We start from the raw sequence: 16,998 nt of genomic DNA, 5'->3' as shown, positions 1-16,998 counted from the left end.
GATTTGGCTATGTTTTATGAAACTGTCAGAAATTCTCAACATCATTTATTCTAATTTCCACTTCAGGATGGACTCAAACCTTCTGAGTGACAGGGACAAGTACAATGAAAAGTGAATCAAGGCAATTTTACACCTAGCATTCACTTCTCCATAGGTTGTCTCTCAGCCTGCAGTGAATAGACTTGCCTGCATGAAATCTGCGTATGGGTAATCTTCTCCCTCCTGACATCAAAGAATAAAATGCTGTTAAGCCTCCACAGCTCTGTATTATTTTACACTCAAAGACACTCTGGGAAGACAGGGCTTTTCAAAGATGCTGCATTGCTCCAATCTCTTTCCCCTGTCCTCACCAGAAAACAAAATGATTGATCACAGCAATCCCGAAGTAAAATCATTTCCTTCCTATGGCTGCTAGTCTCAGTATTTCACCAACAAAAACGGCCTGCAGTTTCCTAGCAGTTATTTTGTGCTCAAAAGACTTTGATGTGCTTTGATGAAAAGACTTAGGTACTGCAATTTTGGGGCTGCTTAATTTAATGCAGTGTTAACAATCCAGTCAGCCTAGTCTACTGGAACACTAGTTTTGGAGAAACTTGCGCTGGAAATTAGAGGGGTATTAGAACATAACAGAAGTAACTGTATCCCCAATACTTTTATGGCTATATAAATTCAGACTAGCCCCCTAATGTATTAATATTACAATTTATACAAGTTGCTTTTGAGAAAGGTTACCTATGAATAATGGGCTGATACCGAATATAGATACAAGAACAGAGGTCTGTAGGTTTTAGCAGTGAGTTTTGCCTAACTTCCACATTACAAACCTGAAAACATCTGAAGTACGACTCTTTTTCCCCCCCAGAAATCTGACTTTGTATATAAAGGCCCAATTTCCTCATACCTGCCTCCTGGGCTTCAAACATGACCCAGCAAATTGTTTTCAGTATTTCATTGATAGGTAAGATAACGATGAACTGAGGGGAGGATGGAAAAGACAGACAAAAATCTTGTTACCTGAAAGCCACAAAATGATTACTGCATTTCAGGCAGACAAAAAGAGACAAAACACTGCCTGCACAGGCACATAACACATCCATGCCTGCAGCACACAAAGCTAACCAAGGTGGGAGAAAGGCTCTGCACTGAGGCTCTACATCATCGCTTATGAATAACTTCCTAAGCAAAACTCATGAAGCCTTAATGCTCTTGGTTGGGTTGCTGACAAGGCTGACACTGATCTCTTCAACCACAGAACACAGAGCTAATTCCTTGACTAGAAGCATTGTTGTATGAGATGCCTTCAGCATTACAATGTCTACTCCTTGGCTACACAAGAAAAACAGTCCTACTGCTATCTCTTTAATCCTTCCCTTTTTTCAGCAAAATACGATCCTGTTACTACATAATTGCTTTCAGGGTATGATTATAAACAGAGGTTCTGAGTGTAAGAGATCTTTATTTCAATATCCTTAGCATAATAATCCTTTATTATGAGACTTTTTTTTTCCCCAAAGAGATACTGCAGAGAATACAGCCCATCTATTTCTTTTTGCAAGTCTCTCTTTACATCAGAATTATGCTGAATAGATCAATGACGGCTACTTTCCATCTGCTTGTATCTATTTCTCGTTCTGCACAACTGCTCAAAACACTGTATCTGTCATTACCTCTTCCTTTTCAGAATGTTTGATTTTACTATAACATAAAACCCTGCCATAAAAACAACTATGTCATGACAGTCATTAAGAAGGGAAGTGATTACAGAGCAGCAGCAGAAAGTCTTAGGTAAATATATTCTTACTCACAATACTGTAAGTAACCTTTAATGATTCTGTTCAGCATTTTCAATATGTGACGCTGAAGCGAACTTAGGGGTGGAGAATCTGTCCAAGAGAAAAATGGGCAAGGCTCTAAGGGAGGTCTCAGAGAGGAAGCAGTTGGGATTAGAAACCATGAATGTAAAGATGTGTATAAAGGGATACGTTCAATCACCGACCATGAGAAAATAATTATTCAGCTGATCCTCACAGTTAAAGCTGCTTTCGTTTAAGCTTTGAGCAGTTAGGAGCATTGTTACTTACCAGCTGTATTTCAACTGCTGTCACAGGCCTGTGGTTAAGCAACTGCAGCTTTTCTGCTCTGTTTAGAAACAAAGAGTAAAACAATCCGCATTACTATATGATTTGAGGATCCCCCCCAAACGACTGTTATGATGCAAATACATTCCTCATAACTGGGGGATGAAAAGCCACTGCCAAGGAGAGTTCTGACAGGGTCTGCAGTGTGGTTTCATACTTTAATTTACATATTTTAAAAAGAGCAATTCCTTGTGTGTTTAAACGTATTGCTGTTGCCACCTATAGTCTAAGGTGGCAGGGCAAAGGCCCTTAGATCGTTACAGTCCAAGCATTAACAAATACGCACTGTTACTTTGTTAATTGCTGCACAGAAACGCGAGACAACTTGCCAAAGATCACAGACTCTTTTGCTATGAACAAATGACCACAAGAACAATTATCATACCTAAAAAGTTACAACCCATCAGTCAAATGGCAATAATTTATTTGTTCTCTTCGCACACAAGAATTGGTAGGCTAAAAAAAAATTAGCTCAAAACCACACATCCATTTGTACTGTCTGCAACCCACACAGTTTATGCCAACACATTTTTTCTTATGCTATTACAATGGGCTAAGGCCATACTGCTGCACTTATGTCTCTGGGCAAAAACAATGGCTTCGAGTCCTCTGTTCCCATGCAAACCTTGCTTCCAGTTGTGTTACTACAACGGGTGGGAATCGTGCAGCAAACCAGCTGGGGGACTGAGGTGCAATGTAAAGACAATCATAGCCCTCACAGCCCTCTTTTTCCTGGTTTGTTTTTAACTTGACTCACTGCAGTCCATAAAGAGTGGTATAGCCACAATCAACGTGGTAACAGATATAAAAAATGTCAAAAAAAACAAAACAATCACCAACACCCAACCTCAGTCAGAGCTGGGTTGTAAAGATACGTCACTTATTGCAGTTTAAAAGACAAAGAATAATTCATTAACTTACAGTAACTCAAAACCTTGGTAACCTACCCACACGCTATGGCAGAAAGAATTCAAATTTGCAGTCATGGGCCTTTACCACAAAGCACTTCAATCCGATATTAACCTCTTTTCCTGTGATTTTAGATACCAACTGTGTTGCATCTGTATTTTTAATGCTCAGTTTTCATTCTCCTCTGCCTATTGGGGGAAAAGCCAGGAAGATTAGTCTGGCATTGGTATTTAAACACAAAACACTTTAATATTCACTGTTTAGCATCACTGAAGCCAGTGGCAAAATTCCTGGCACATTCAGGACCACGATAACACTCATCCAGCCTCACTGTTTGTCTGGATTCTTTTTAGCCACTAGCAATGAGCTCTACTTTTTCACCAAGTAATCAAGAGATCTCACAAATTTCCATTTAAACACTTTGACCATTAAAACAGAAAAAAAAAAAAAAAAGGTACGAGGCAGAGAATTTCACTGACATTTAAAAATCATTCTTTTTGAAGATGTGATCAAACAAGTATTGGCCTGAAATTCAAACCACAGCATTTGAGCAACAGCTTTGTAGCCAAAAATTATTCCTTTTACACCCTACTGAAAGAGAAATCATTCCAACAGCAAAGTCAAAAACCAACTGGCATATGCTAGCAAGGCATATTTCATTAATTTCAGAAGCTCAGATCATTGACATTGACCACATAACAGAAACACGGCCAATGATCTGAGCTGGTCTTTGTGTTTTAGTGCAGAAAAGCACAATCATACAGTTTTGCTAAGGATACAACGGATGTTTAAAAGGACATGCAAAACAGTAACAGACAGGTTTTATAAAAAAAATAAAACTAGAGTAATAATAAGATGTGCAAAGAGCAAAGAAAATTGAATGTGCATTTTCTGGGAAAAAGCTTGAATGATTATTACCCAAAATACATGCGTTCCTAGCAGCCATCTATGTTTATGCAATACTTTGTCACACACGTTTGTGTGTCTAAATGAGAAGTGACAGTTAGCACATACCGTCTTCCAGCCTGTGTTACAGCAGTGAACCACACTTCTGAGGAATTAAAGCTTGAAATGTATTATTTAAAGGGCATCTTGAATGTGTACTTACAGATTCCTTAGAGTTTCCCTTTGGTTCTGTGGGACCCGTGGGTGGTTTTGAAAGGAAACCTTAGACCTTTCAGGGGAACAGATGCTGTAACTCACAGCCCAGGGCTCTCACAGGCAGGCCTTTACAACCAGCAGCTCAACGCCCGTGGGGCTGGAGGTGCTGCAGAGATGCCGCCTCATTTCGCATGGCCTCTGACACTGCCTTTGAAACCTAACCCCAGCTATCAGATCCTAACTTTGTAAGGCACCTCGATACTTTATCATTCGTGTGTGCACCAGAAAATGCTCCAAGCCCAAGGTGTTTACGCTTGTCAGGAGAAGCCTTTGACAAGTGATGCATTGCTCCGGTGTCTGGGCTGAATCTAGTATTTAATACACCAAATTTAATACTTCTCAAGGCTGTCGGCTGACACCCAAACAGAGTAAGACCCTTCATTTACCTACCTAACACATAGAACGAGCAGCACTAGAATAAAAATTTCCTGGCTGATGTTCCCAGAGTGACCTGAAGGAAAAATCATGTACTACCAAAGACCGGATGAGCTAATGGGCCTATTTTTACCTAAAATGTCCACGATTGCAAGTGACTTGGTGATGGAACTACGGGAGACCATGGCTCAGTGCAGACAGCTGCTCTGCTGATACCAAACAATGAACTTAATTGTATCAGAGGGTTTTGCGATGTGTATTTAGAGCCCTTGAGAACAGAAAATAGCTCTGAAGAGACGATACCTTGATTGCTGTTTTTCAACAAGAGACCCAGCCTCTTGGTGACAAAACCAAAGTCCTAAAAAAAGAAATCATCATAGGAGGCATTGCTGTATCCTTTTAAGGCTCCATTAAATATTGGATAAAAGGGCTGTATGGCCATGGACCCTGATCAGGACTGCTCCCTCCTCCTTGGGACTTTGTAGTGCCCCAAGGATCTGTCCTTTCACTCATGAACCATACGGTACACCCAGGCAGCAGAAATATAAGGTGATGCTGGGGAGAAGGTCCTTTGTGGCAGCTACATTATAAATCAGTGTTTTAAGGGCAATTCCTCCTGCAGTGACTACATTCTCTCTTTTCTCCTGCAGAATAGCTGTTTACATTCTCTTCCATATCCTGTTAACAAACCCATTGGCAGCACGGGGTTTGGTCCTGAACTCTGAAGGCTGGGATTTTACAGACAACACAAAAGAATCAGAATTAGCCTAGTTACCCAGAGATATTCATTTGGTTTGGGAGAATCAAGGATGAAAGCCAAATATGCTTCCATTGGTGGGAAGCAGTCAGTGTGCTGCCTTTGTTTTCCCATGCTAATCACTTGTATCTATTTATTTAGCAGCTTGATGTTTACAACAAGAGACTATTAACAGCATGGCTGACTTTAATACTGAGCTGAGAACACCGCTGTGTTGGCTGCCTTACTGTCAAAACCAAAGTATTAATAGCTGCTGCCGTTTGCTACTGTTATAAGCAAGGAAAGGATGAAATAAAACCCTAACATTGACAGAAATAAGAATAAACCTTATCCCAGAGTTGAAATTGAGAGCAGGTCATTTAAGGAATTAATGGAAAAAAAAAACACAAACCCTACCTGCATAAAATTGTAGCAAAAGACATCATCACACATAAAAGCAGAAGTCTTAACAAAAGTAGGTAAAGAATATTAATTACATCTTCAGCATAAAAAGAACCTAATTCATCTGACTAAGTATAGGAAAAGTTTAGTGCTTTTTCCTCGAGAGCTAGGAAACTGCTTGTTTCGGTGCCTGGAACACTTGACAGAGACACAGAAGCTGGTGTTCTGGTCCTGGCTTTTGATGCTGTTTGCTTTACGGTCCCTGGCCAAACACAAGTCTGTGCCTCGGTTCGAGACATCTAGAACAGATAACATTTACAGCTGTCACAGGAGAACTATGAGGATAGCTATTTGTAAAACACTTCCCCTCCTCCTAAAGCCTTACTTACAAAAATAGACTTTTATGCTCACTGTTTAATGAATTCATACTTTATACAAGTTTCTCACTGCACCGTACACTCACATACGGCTCCTGAGATCAGAGCCTTTTTAAACAACTCTTTCTTTGCTTTTGCTGCGTGACACACCCCAATGCAATCTCAAACCTCCTCCAAATCCTCAGACAAAAAGAAAGTAACAAAAAAAGTTATTTGACTTGGAGATACACTTCTTCATTTTTCTTTTTTTCAGAGCGATACCTTTGAAATTTGTTGCCAACAAAGTTTCGGAGTCCAATAATCAGGATCAAAACTCCACAGTCATACTATGCCTGCGCTAAAGAATGCAAATCTTACTTATCCAGAGCTATTTTAAAACAGGTAGAGCTCCATCTTGTTTGTTACAGAAAGATTCCTGGCAAAGCAGGCAACAACAGAAATAAATTAAAAGCAATTAATTAGTGAAACTGTTCATGTTTCCTGAAGACAAGAAACGCAAGCAGAGAGTAAAAAAAGGTCACCTCTCACAGGTTTATCTGCTTATAAGCCACTAACACTATTATAAATTATTAGGGAACAGGTAGAAGTTATACAGTCAGGACAAACTGATCTCAAGAGTATTATTTTAGCGAAGATGGTATCATTCAGAATATTTCCAGTTTGCAAAATGCATACAGAAGAACGAGAGATAATCTGCAAGTAAGTCATTAAAGTGTGTTATCTGAAATATTTCGTGCCTGGTTTTGATCTGCAAAGCTCCCTGCTGGAAAAATGACTCAGAACATCAAAAAGGAATTAGCAGCAGGGCATTAAAAAAGAAAAAGCAGCTAAATAAATGACGTCTTTCATCTGAAGGTGCTTGAGTAGGGGTTGAAGGGTTTTTGAAATTATAAACACCAATTAACACCAAAAAATAACAATTTTTAGCCATGTTAACACTATACAGTTAAGATTTAAGCAGTGCGTTTGGTTTATGTACATAGAGCTTCACTGTGATGACACCGAAATGACCAACTATTCTGTAACCAACATCTGAAAACTGGTACCTAGCCAGGTAGTTATTTGCTTATCAACCCAAGTATCATTCTGATAACAAAGATGTAAGTTGTTTTATTCTGGCAAAATATGTGAAGGTGCCAAAAGAGATAATTGACTGTAAAGGAAGTCATGTGGACAAATCTGTTGATACTAATAGGGGTACACTAGATACAGGTAGATGTTTGTTCTCTTCTGCAATAAAGTAATATTTTATCTTCTACTGTCTGTTTAGTAAATATCCAGCTACTAAGATTATTTAAGAAATACCAAGCATGCATGTGTGCAAGGCACGAAGTTACCTCTGCTTACTTGGGAGGTCCAGCTCTTCCTGCTGTTTGTACAGAACATAGAAATTCACTCCAAGTATGAGATCTGAGAAGCTCTGGTCCTAGCTCTTCTTCATGCATGCAATTTCTGACCTTCCCTACAATAATAAAGAGTGACTAGAAGGGTGCACTGGGCATACCTTTGCAGCACACACACACAAATACCCCTGAAGCTCAGTGTTTCTCCAGAAGACTGGAATCCTCAGTCCCCAAGGTGAGCAGCAAGCAGGGAATCACTGCATGCAACAGGAGTCGAACTCAGTACTCACTGCACTGATTTTTTTTCCTGACACCGCTATCAAAAATTGACTGTTGCAATCCGAGTCTCTGTGCACCAGGGGTTTCCTGACAGCACGCACATAAATTAGGTCTTTTTCTACCAGAAATAAGCTTAAAGGAAAGCAAATGTTGCAAGCCTGCACATGCATCAGTATCAGTGCTGACTGCACTATTTTGCACAGGCACAGACATAATAAGCCTGAATTTAGCTCATGCTTCGTTACACCTAAAAAATGCAAGGAACTTTTCCCAACTCTGATGAATCCACTTTTACACCTTCTACAGCAAGCATATTTACACTCATGTTCATTAAATAAAGAGGATAACTCTTTCATTCATCTAAGCAGATGGTGAAAAATACTTCCAGCATGTTTCCTCCAGAATGCACGTCTTTGTATCTCCTCTGGACTGTCTGGATTTTAGTAACACTGGTGGGAACATGAAAGCTCTTCAAGAGATGAATACATACCAAAGATGAGTGATGGGTGAAAGTCATTTTCTCACATAAAACCATGATCAGAGTTAATTGTCTGTGTGCAGATTCTTACAGGATCTGCCTAGTGAGAAATCCCCAAATGGGGATCACTGCTGTTAGGCTCAGCAGTGCCTCCCTGCTTCTCGACCACATCCAGCAGTAGCTGAGACTCAACTAGTGCCAAGATCAGCATTTCCAGCTGGGGGCTAAATGAAACTGAGTGGGCTTTGGGACATACAAAGCTCAGGCTGCTGGAGACAAAAGTGCCCAGAGTTACAGGAGAAGAAAATGACTCTGAGGTCCTCATTTGAGGGGAGAGTGTGGGAGGTGAGGATGTACGATTACCACATACTCAAGGCCAAAAAAAGTTCTCCCATAAGACAAAATTAAGTCTTATGTTCAAGATCACCTTGTGTATTTGGGTAGACAGAATGGACAGCACATTGATACAGCGCATATTAAACTCAATTTCTAAAAAATAATTAAAAAGTTAGATACTTTCGTGCAAATTAAGACAAAATCTATCATCTTCTACCAGCAGTGAGCCAAATATTTCTAGCATTTATATTTTAGCCAAAATCTTGTATTATATGTCGTTGCATTGCCCATTTCTATCTACTGAACTCCTAAACTGTACATAAATATATACACACATATACTTTGATCACCTAGGAACAAAAAGTAAGTTTCTAGTAACATCTATAGCCATAGCTAAGAAGAGAACAGTGTTAGCGCCAAGATACAGCACACAGAGCTAAAAAAAAACACAGTAAAACATCTGTGACCACAAAGGCAGATTTATCCAAAGAACGTATGCTTTTCAGTTGCTGGGAAAATTATAAAATAACAGCAGTGTACGTTAACAGTGTATTTTATTACTAACCGAAAACATCAGATCCATAAGGCAAATCCTATGGTCTTGTGTCAACCAAGACAACTCCTGTAAAATCTGGTCTGAATCAACACCATGGGATTTGGCCTGTTGATGAGCAGTCCTGAGCTGTGGTCTGCGCAGTCACAGCCCCAGTTTGTGCATGGTCAGCAGAAACATACCCGGCTCTGTTCCCTACACAGGGGTTACCACTGAACGTGAATGCTGGTACAGTCATCCAGGATGAACTGTAAGAGCTGATCATTGTATCTTAACACAAAAAATGCTACAAAGGATTAATTTGAAATACGTAGATTCAGTGGGAAATACAGTTGTCTTTTTCAAGACTATTAGTTGATGCTATTATTAAACTAACACCACCCTGTCTTTGGTGTTGAATATTCACTTTGAAAGCTCTAGAGGAGACAAAAATTACAGTGGAAATCATTCGGTCTTTACTATCCTCAAGGTTTATCTTTGTTGTAGATTTTGGCAGTAACAAGGGAAAATACTTTCCAGAAGTACTACTGATTTTCAGCTCAATATTTCCTTGAAAGTGTTGAGTTAAAGACAAAAACGGCAATGCTTATGCCCCATTTTTAAAATTTAAATACACTGTGAAATTTGATTAATCCCAAATTAGATCCAAGGCAGGTTATCTGTAACAGGAAGAAGTACAAGAAGAGCCAATTTGCATTTAATTGCAATTACAGAGCACAAGTTTAATAAACATTCTTTTCATGTGATGGCATTCACACTACCTTAAAAATATGAAACCATTCCAGAGACTAAAACTGGAAAATTAGCTGCTAGTGGCACACTCTATTTCCAAGTACAACATGGCTTACTGTACTGAAGCAGTAGCCAAAGCTTGAGGCCTTAACAAGGTAATATAAAATTCACTATGATGTCAGTTCAGAGTTCTTCATTTTTAAAAAAATCTCTCAGTTCTACAGTTTCAATTTCACCAAACTAACTGATGACAAGCAAAACCCCCGTCCAAAAGGTGTAAGTTATCTTACATATTTATTTTTCAAATTTGAAATTTGCCTTTTTGTTTTTAAGGAAAACTGATTTTTTTTTCTGCCTATTGTATTGGTGAGAAAAAAACATCCCAAGTAGATGGCTGTCAGCAGAATAGATAAACTGATCTGTTAATCTGGTATTTTGAGTAGCAAATATTAAAATTAACAGAAATAAGACTTTTCAGGTGATTTTACAGGATCTGCAGAACTATCAACACTATCACCTCTGTAACTGTGTCCAGAACCCCCAAGGACACCACGTGTAGGCTGATCAGAAGGCATTATGCATTGTAGGTCTGTAGGAGGAGGGCAGGAAAAAAATGAGAATTCACTTAAACTAAAGGTCTGTTCTTTCAGTGAATGTGCACCAATCCACAGCTTGTTGCTTCTCTGGACAGTGTCTGGTCTTTCTCCACCACCCAGAAATTACCCAATACACTAGCACAACCTGGTGCTGGAGAGCTGCAATAACAAACTGAGCAGGGCAAGTCAGCTCACCACCTTCCTCCAACATGATTTTAGACACAGCTGCAAACGCTCCTTATATTAAAAGCCCCATATCGATCAACAATTTTCCAATTCCTTATATTAGAAAACGAGTTGCTGAGCCTAATTAACAGCAAAACCACACTGCTTAATTGTTTTTTCCTCGATTAGATGCAGAGTCATAAGGAATTTGAATGGCAAAAGTAACAGTCTAAGATGATGGGCTATTTCTGACCAGTGATGTCCATTCCTCTCGCAAGGAGAAAACAAAAAATGCTGCTGTCCCCTTACCAGAGACGGGCACTAACATAGCTTGAATCAAATCAGCTGCCTTCAGGAAACTGTTACCATAGAAGACAGCATGAGAGCACCTAAGAGATTAAGGGAGAGCACATCTCTTTCAACGCCTTACCCAGAAAGGAAGAAGCAAAGACAGGCTCCGGAGTTCATTACTTTTTGTGGGAGGAAAAGTCATTATAGGGAGATGATGTAAGCAAGGTCTTGAAGAGCAAATATTGCAGATTCTTTCCTCTCGAAGGGGAAGAAAGCTCTCCACCAGCTAACTGGAACGAAATCTCAAGTGAAGCCTTTTATACAAATACTACCTCTGTTCCAGAGAATGGAACTGATTAAAGCCTTTAGCTTTTCATTTACTTAACAGCAGAGCGGTGCTGAAACAGTCTTGGTTACGAACCAAAGAGTAGCTCAAGATTTCCTTGTAGGCATTGATATTTTAGGCCATTTTACATAAAGTGAGTGTATTATAGAGTAATTGTGTACCATATGCTTTCTGTGTTTTGGTGAGAAGTGGCTGCCAGATGGGCTTTGATACTTACAGCTTGAAGTGTATGAATGGAAAAGATTAGAAGAAACAAAAAGTGCCAAGATCACACTAAATTCTGTTTCTTATTTCGTAAAGTACGTGACAAACATAGTGCTGGCAAGTTCTCTGCCAGATGACAGATATTAACTGTAAGTAAAACTGTAAAGGTTGCTCAAGAAACCACGGTACAATCTGAGTTCTGATAAGCCATAAATCTGTAACAAACTATTGGTTTGCTCTTTGCTCTCATCCTTCTGCCATTATGCAGAAGGAAAATACTTCTTTTGCGTACCTTACAGACTCTGATTCAGAGAAAAAGGACTAAGAGGATGACACCTAAAACCAAGGGCACTTCCTGACATCCATGGAAAGAAGAAAAATAGAGTCAAAAAGCTCATTTAAAGCTTGTAACTATTTCAACCTTTGCAGCAGTGCTATTCAAGCTAACAGCTAGGCCATAAGGGAGACCGTGAGAGATTCAGTAGCTGGAATTCTGTGTATTATGACCCAATGCCATGTAGTACCTCACTCTCAAGAGGCATCATAAATCAGATGGGGAAGTGAGGCGATCAGATGCAGTCAAGGTATCTGACATGGTAACAGAGCTCCCCCACCTTTTTGTATGAGTTAACCCTGAGGTCTCGGTCATATTCTATCAGAGAGAAATATATATTAGAACAAAACCAACATTTATGAGGCTTTTATTCACAACTCATTCAGCTACTTCTGAAAAATCCTATTCTGCCTTTTTAACTCCTCCTGGCTTTTTGTTCCACTTGCACCATTCTTCTGGTGCTGTCCTAAACATACAGGACAAGTTTCTTTCACTTCCAAGACGATGGGTCTCTTTTTCAGTACCGGAAATCAAGGATGTGGTAAGTACTTAAAACATAGTTTGTTGACAATTTTAAGCTACTCTCATTTCCATACAATCAGCTCTTTACAGTAAACCAAGTATTTTCTCCAGGCTTGAACGTTTCAGTGTCAGAAAATAATTAGGTTATTTCATAAATTAGTACATAAATTAGTATACTGCTGTATGGAATGAGCTACAAGAGGACTGGACGGTGACATACTGACCTGGCAACTTTTGTTCAACAAAAGAAAGCACTTACAGGCAAAGTTACAATACTCATGACACAGCTTCCAAGTATTGGCTTCCCCATATCAGCAGGGAGAGCGATACTGTGATCAGAGCTGCTGATATCCTGAATGAGAGTATAATGGTTTGTTGAGAGAGAGCACTGAAAAGTCAACAAAACAGCTGACTGAATCTGCTTTCTATTCATCTACGCTCTGGACAGGATAAACCCTTGCATTGTAGCACTGCTCTCAACTTGCATTTCTTTTTGTGACACAACCAAACCATTAAAAGCCCCCTTCTCAGAGCATGAGCTCCTTACAAGTACCAGCAGAGAAGAAAAATGCAGTCAGTGTCTATACAGCATAATCTACTCCTTCATGGTGAAGAGCGAGTTATTTAAAAGCAACTAGGTCTTTGATTTCTGCTTTAAAAATCAGACGACTGATTAAACTATTCAAGCAAGTAGCTCTCTGATTAAGTTTTGTTTGGGCCTGATTATTTCTAACAGGCTTCACTTACACTCTGAAGAGATGTTTGAGAGGATTAGGTGTTTCAAGCACTGTGAACACGCATTCACACCCCTGCCAAAGAGGAAAAATACCCTCTGAATCCAAGTGAAGGAAATCTTGCGTTTTCTGTGCAGGACTTCCCACAATAAGAATAATGCAATGTATGTTCAGCTTTACTAGGGCAGAAAACACTCAATTGACACAGTATTTAGGTAACTGAAACATGTATCTCAGCAATCCTAGTGGGCAAGCAGCCCAAAATGGAACATCTTAGTTTGCTAAACACTAATTAGTATAATCCCGAGAGAGGATCTGAAGCAGTTGGAGTTCAAAGATTCAGATAAAACTTGGCTTCAGAAGAACATACTTCCCATAGACTTATATCAAGATTTCATTTATTACCTCCCTGTAAAACTGCCACCTTTTTGCCTGTTCGTAATGGATGCATTTTTATTTAAGTGAGTTCATAAAAAATGAGAAGAGTGATAATAAGCTGAAGCTTTGTTTAGTTTTTGTGTTGTTGGTTTTGCCTCCTCCCCCCCTTCTGTTATTGTGTTCAAAACCAATTTACAACTTACAGGTTCTTTCTCAGAAAACATCTTATGATTTTTACTTTATGCTTGGACAAACACAAGCATGCTTAAGGAAATACGAATGTATTCGGTCATTGATCAGTGAAGGGAAAGTTTGGATGAATACTTAAAAAATGACAAAAAATAATTAGAATACCTTAATCCAAACTAGACAGATTATCACAATGTGTATGTAAGGATCTTTTAACATTACCATTAGTTTATACTTCAGCTCAAAGGCACGTCTCTACTTACTTGGTCAGCTTATGGCCTTTCATTGCTATGAGGAATTCTTTTACGGTTTCAGGACTCTGGTATCTACACGGTGTTTTTGATATGTACTTCAGTGTCTAAGGAATAGGAAAAAAACATAAATTATTCCACAGTTACTACCTTCTTCCCATGGTGACTATGAAACAAGCTAATTTTTAACAGTCTTCTCAGTACTGCTCAAAAAAAAATCAGCCTGTCATTTCAGGTTTTAGAGCTTTCTTTTCTTTTTTCCCCACTTTTTCAAAGAAGTATGAAGCGCTGCCATAGTCAACACAGATCACTCACACTTCTTTCTTCAGTAACACTAGACTGACATTTGCTGAGGGAGTAAGGAACAGGCAATAAAGAACTACAACTTTATGTAACGGAAATTAAATTAGTACTTATTCATAAAGTCTCAGTGAATTCGCTTCACAAAGACATGACCCAACTAGCTCATTACACACCAAGTTAGAATGACAGCTTTGACTGTTCCCACTGTGGCTTTGGACAGTCATTTACCTGGGCTGTTCAAAGCCCAGAGTTGTCTGTTGAAGAGTACAGGAAAGGAGTAATTCCTAGAATGCATTTGCTTTCTTGATTTGAATGAAATACCCTCAGGTGATGCTAAGACTGTGATTAAGATACAATTACAGCTGTACTAAACAGCATCACTCAGATTTATTTTTCCTTTTAAAACCAACCAGTATTTACAGATTCATAGCAAGCTTAAAAATGTACCAGGCGCATATGGCTGGTTTTTGTTTTTACAGTAAAACTTGAGAAAATATGGATATTATTCATCTTTAAAACCATGTTACCTTCTTCCAAGTTTTAATGAAGCCAGTGGCAGGGGTAGAATGCCAACCCATAAAAAAAATAATTTAAGCCGCACAGCACTAGCAAAGCCTTTTCAATCTATGTCTGTTTCCATCCTTTATACACATATCTGGCAATGCTTTCTTAAAGTTCATAGAAGCAGGTTATGGGTTGTCACAAAAGTCTGCAAGATACTGTCATATTAGAAATGTTCAATTTTTTTACAGGTGAAACTTATCAACCGTGGATAACTGTTGCAACAGATCTGCTTTCTTTGTTTAAAACAACACACCTAGCAGACAGATAATACTTTATGTAATTTGACCTGACCAAATAAAAAAATGGCAGTAAGTTTCTACTAGAAAAAAAAACACCCACCCACAAACAAGTATCTTTCACAGGAAGTAGCTTAGAAATCTTCCTAAATGTTGCTTGCATTAGAACCCAAAATAAAGAGTTGGAAATAATGAGAAACAAAAGAAAGGTCCAGGAAATCCTTGTATTGTCTGCACTGTGCACATCAGCAACTGAAGGATTTGAAAGAGTATTGTCAAAGCCCGTTTTGAATTAAGGAAAAAATATCTTTATCTGATGATACTGCATAGCTATACATAAAGCTTAAAAGTATCTCTACAGCTAACAATGCAACTAGCTAACTGGATCACAAATACAAAAAGACTTGTGGTAGGATAACATATGCATAGACTACCTATAATAATAGTAAGATATAATTCCATATGTTATGCTTTGACTTTTCTTCTTTGTACTTATTCTCAGAAAATGTTGAAAGCAAATATTTAAAAAGTGAGAAGCCAAAAAAGTTAAATCAGTATTTACAGAGCAAAAAACAACAGATACTGGGAAAAAAAGTGATTTACAAGACCACTATGTCAGATAATGTATGCAAATATATTTCCAGTGTATTTTGTATTCCGCTCAAATTGGTTATCATTTTAAAAGTTTGGGTAAATGAAAACAAACTTCAACAGCACAAGATAATTTATTCTACTTAACAAAGTTGATAAAATATGAAACACTGGTATTCTTAATGAGGTTTCCCTAGGTATTTAACATATAGCAATATGACAAAGCAATTAATGCTTTAAGGTATATTGTGACTCAAAAAATTTTTACAGGGTTTTTCCTCAGCTGAGTGAAAGAGGAGACTGCTAGTCTCCATGAAGATTTAAATGAGAATTTTTGTAAGCCACTATTTTTGTTGAATCTGACGCTTAGGAATTAAAACTCTGCACCTTTTCAAACAAAGCCAGAACTAAAACAAAAACAAAGCCTAGGCCAAATCTTATTCACATGAGTAGTTTCACTGCTCAATAGGATTATTCATGCAAGCGAGGCTGCTTTCAACTGGCTGCCAATCACAGTGCTACTCATGCAGTTCTCTGACATGGACACAAGAGGTCATACTAAATATCTGTTTTGACGTTGCTATTTTCAGATATTTAAAATGTTAATGTTTGGATTATATTGGATTTTAATAGTTCTTCCTAGTAGCAGATCAAACATTTATGACCATTCTGGCATCCAACCGATGTTGATATTTGTACAAGTAATTTTGTGATTACAGTCATCTATGTCTTCCTTTTTTGACCAAAAAAAAAAATGTTTTTTTTTTTGAATGTATTAGTTTAATTCTCTTAGTAAGAAGATACGTGATCTGTGCCTCATTGAAAACAAAATCAGGTGGCATCATCAGGTCATCAAGTAATAGCAAGTTCTGCCCTGCATCTTAAAAAGATAGAATAAAGAATCATAGAATCATTTAGGTTGGGAAAGAACTCTAAGATCATCAAGTCCAATTGTAACGTGGAACCTTAAAAAACAAAACAAAACAAAACAAAACAAAAACTTTTTTTTTAATTCTTTTTGTCATTTTGTTCTCATGCCTCTGGCAAGCACTGCTCACATACCAGCTAAAGAAAACTTGCAGATCTTTGAATCCAAAAGTCTTATTACAGCACTACAGGCGATGCTCTGCTATCTGGGAAGGGAGGCTAGAGCCTCCAGAGAATAGAAAAGCCCAGTGATGCAGATGTTTGGAAGCACTGTGCAGACACTCAAGCTCCTCCCTGGCACTGCTGGCTAGTTTCAGGCCAGAATTACCTGTGCCAGACACAGGACAGCCCTGCTACATTAACTGTTCCCACTGAAAGGGAATACAGTTCAGGGAGAGCTGGAAGTTACCGCAGAGTTAGAGTGGATCCAGTAGAATCCCACACTCTGCTTCGTGCACAGGAGACCTAAAATGCAACCGGTACTGACCCTGGGAATATTCCAGCTATGGTCATACCTACCACACCTGAGTTTATAAACTTTACTGACA

The 16,998-nt window shown here is 38.6% G+C and overlaps 1 protein-coding gene across 3 annotated transcripts in view; it reads right to left on the bottom strand.

The window, feature by feature from the left end:
• CRCP (CGRP receptor component) overlaps positions 1 to 16,998 on the bottom strand; it is a 30,474-nt gene that overhangs the window by 7,440 nt on the left and 6,036 nt on the right. For all 3 annotated transcript variants that reach the window (XM_084299545.1, XM_084299544.1, XM_084299546.1), the window contains 2 exons: positions 13,842 to 13,936; positions 2,082 to 2,139 (listed from right to left, as the gene is read on the bottom strand). In XM_084299545.1, coding sequence (XP_084155671.1) covers positions 2,082 to 2,139; positions 13,842 to 13,936 — 153 coding nt within the window. The remainder of the gene's footprint in view (positions 1 to 2,081; positions 2,140 to 13,841; positions 13,937 to 16,998) is intronic.

Source organism: Netta rufina (assembly GCF_964035555.1).
Source record: "Netta rufina genome assembly, chromosome: 21".
In the NCBI taxonomy this organism is placed as follows: Eukaryota; Metazoa; Chordata; class Aves; order Anseriformes; family Anatidae; genus Netta; species Netta rufina.
The sequence above is the reverse complement of the archived record's forward strand: the minus strand, read 5'-3'. Positions and strand labels throughout refer to the sequence as shown.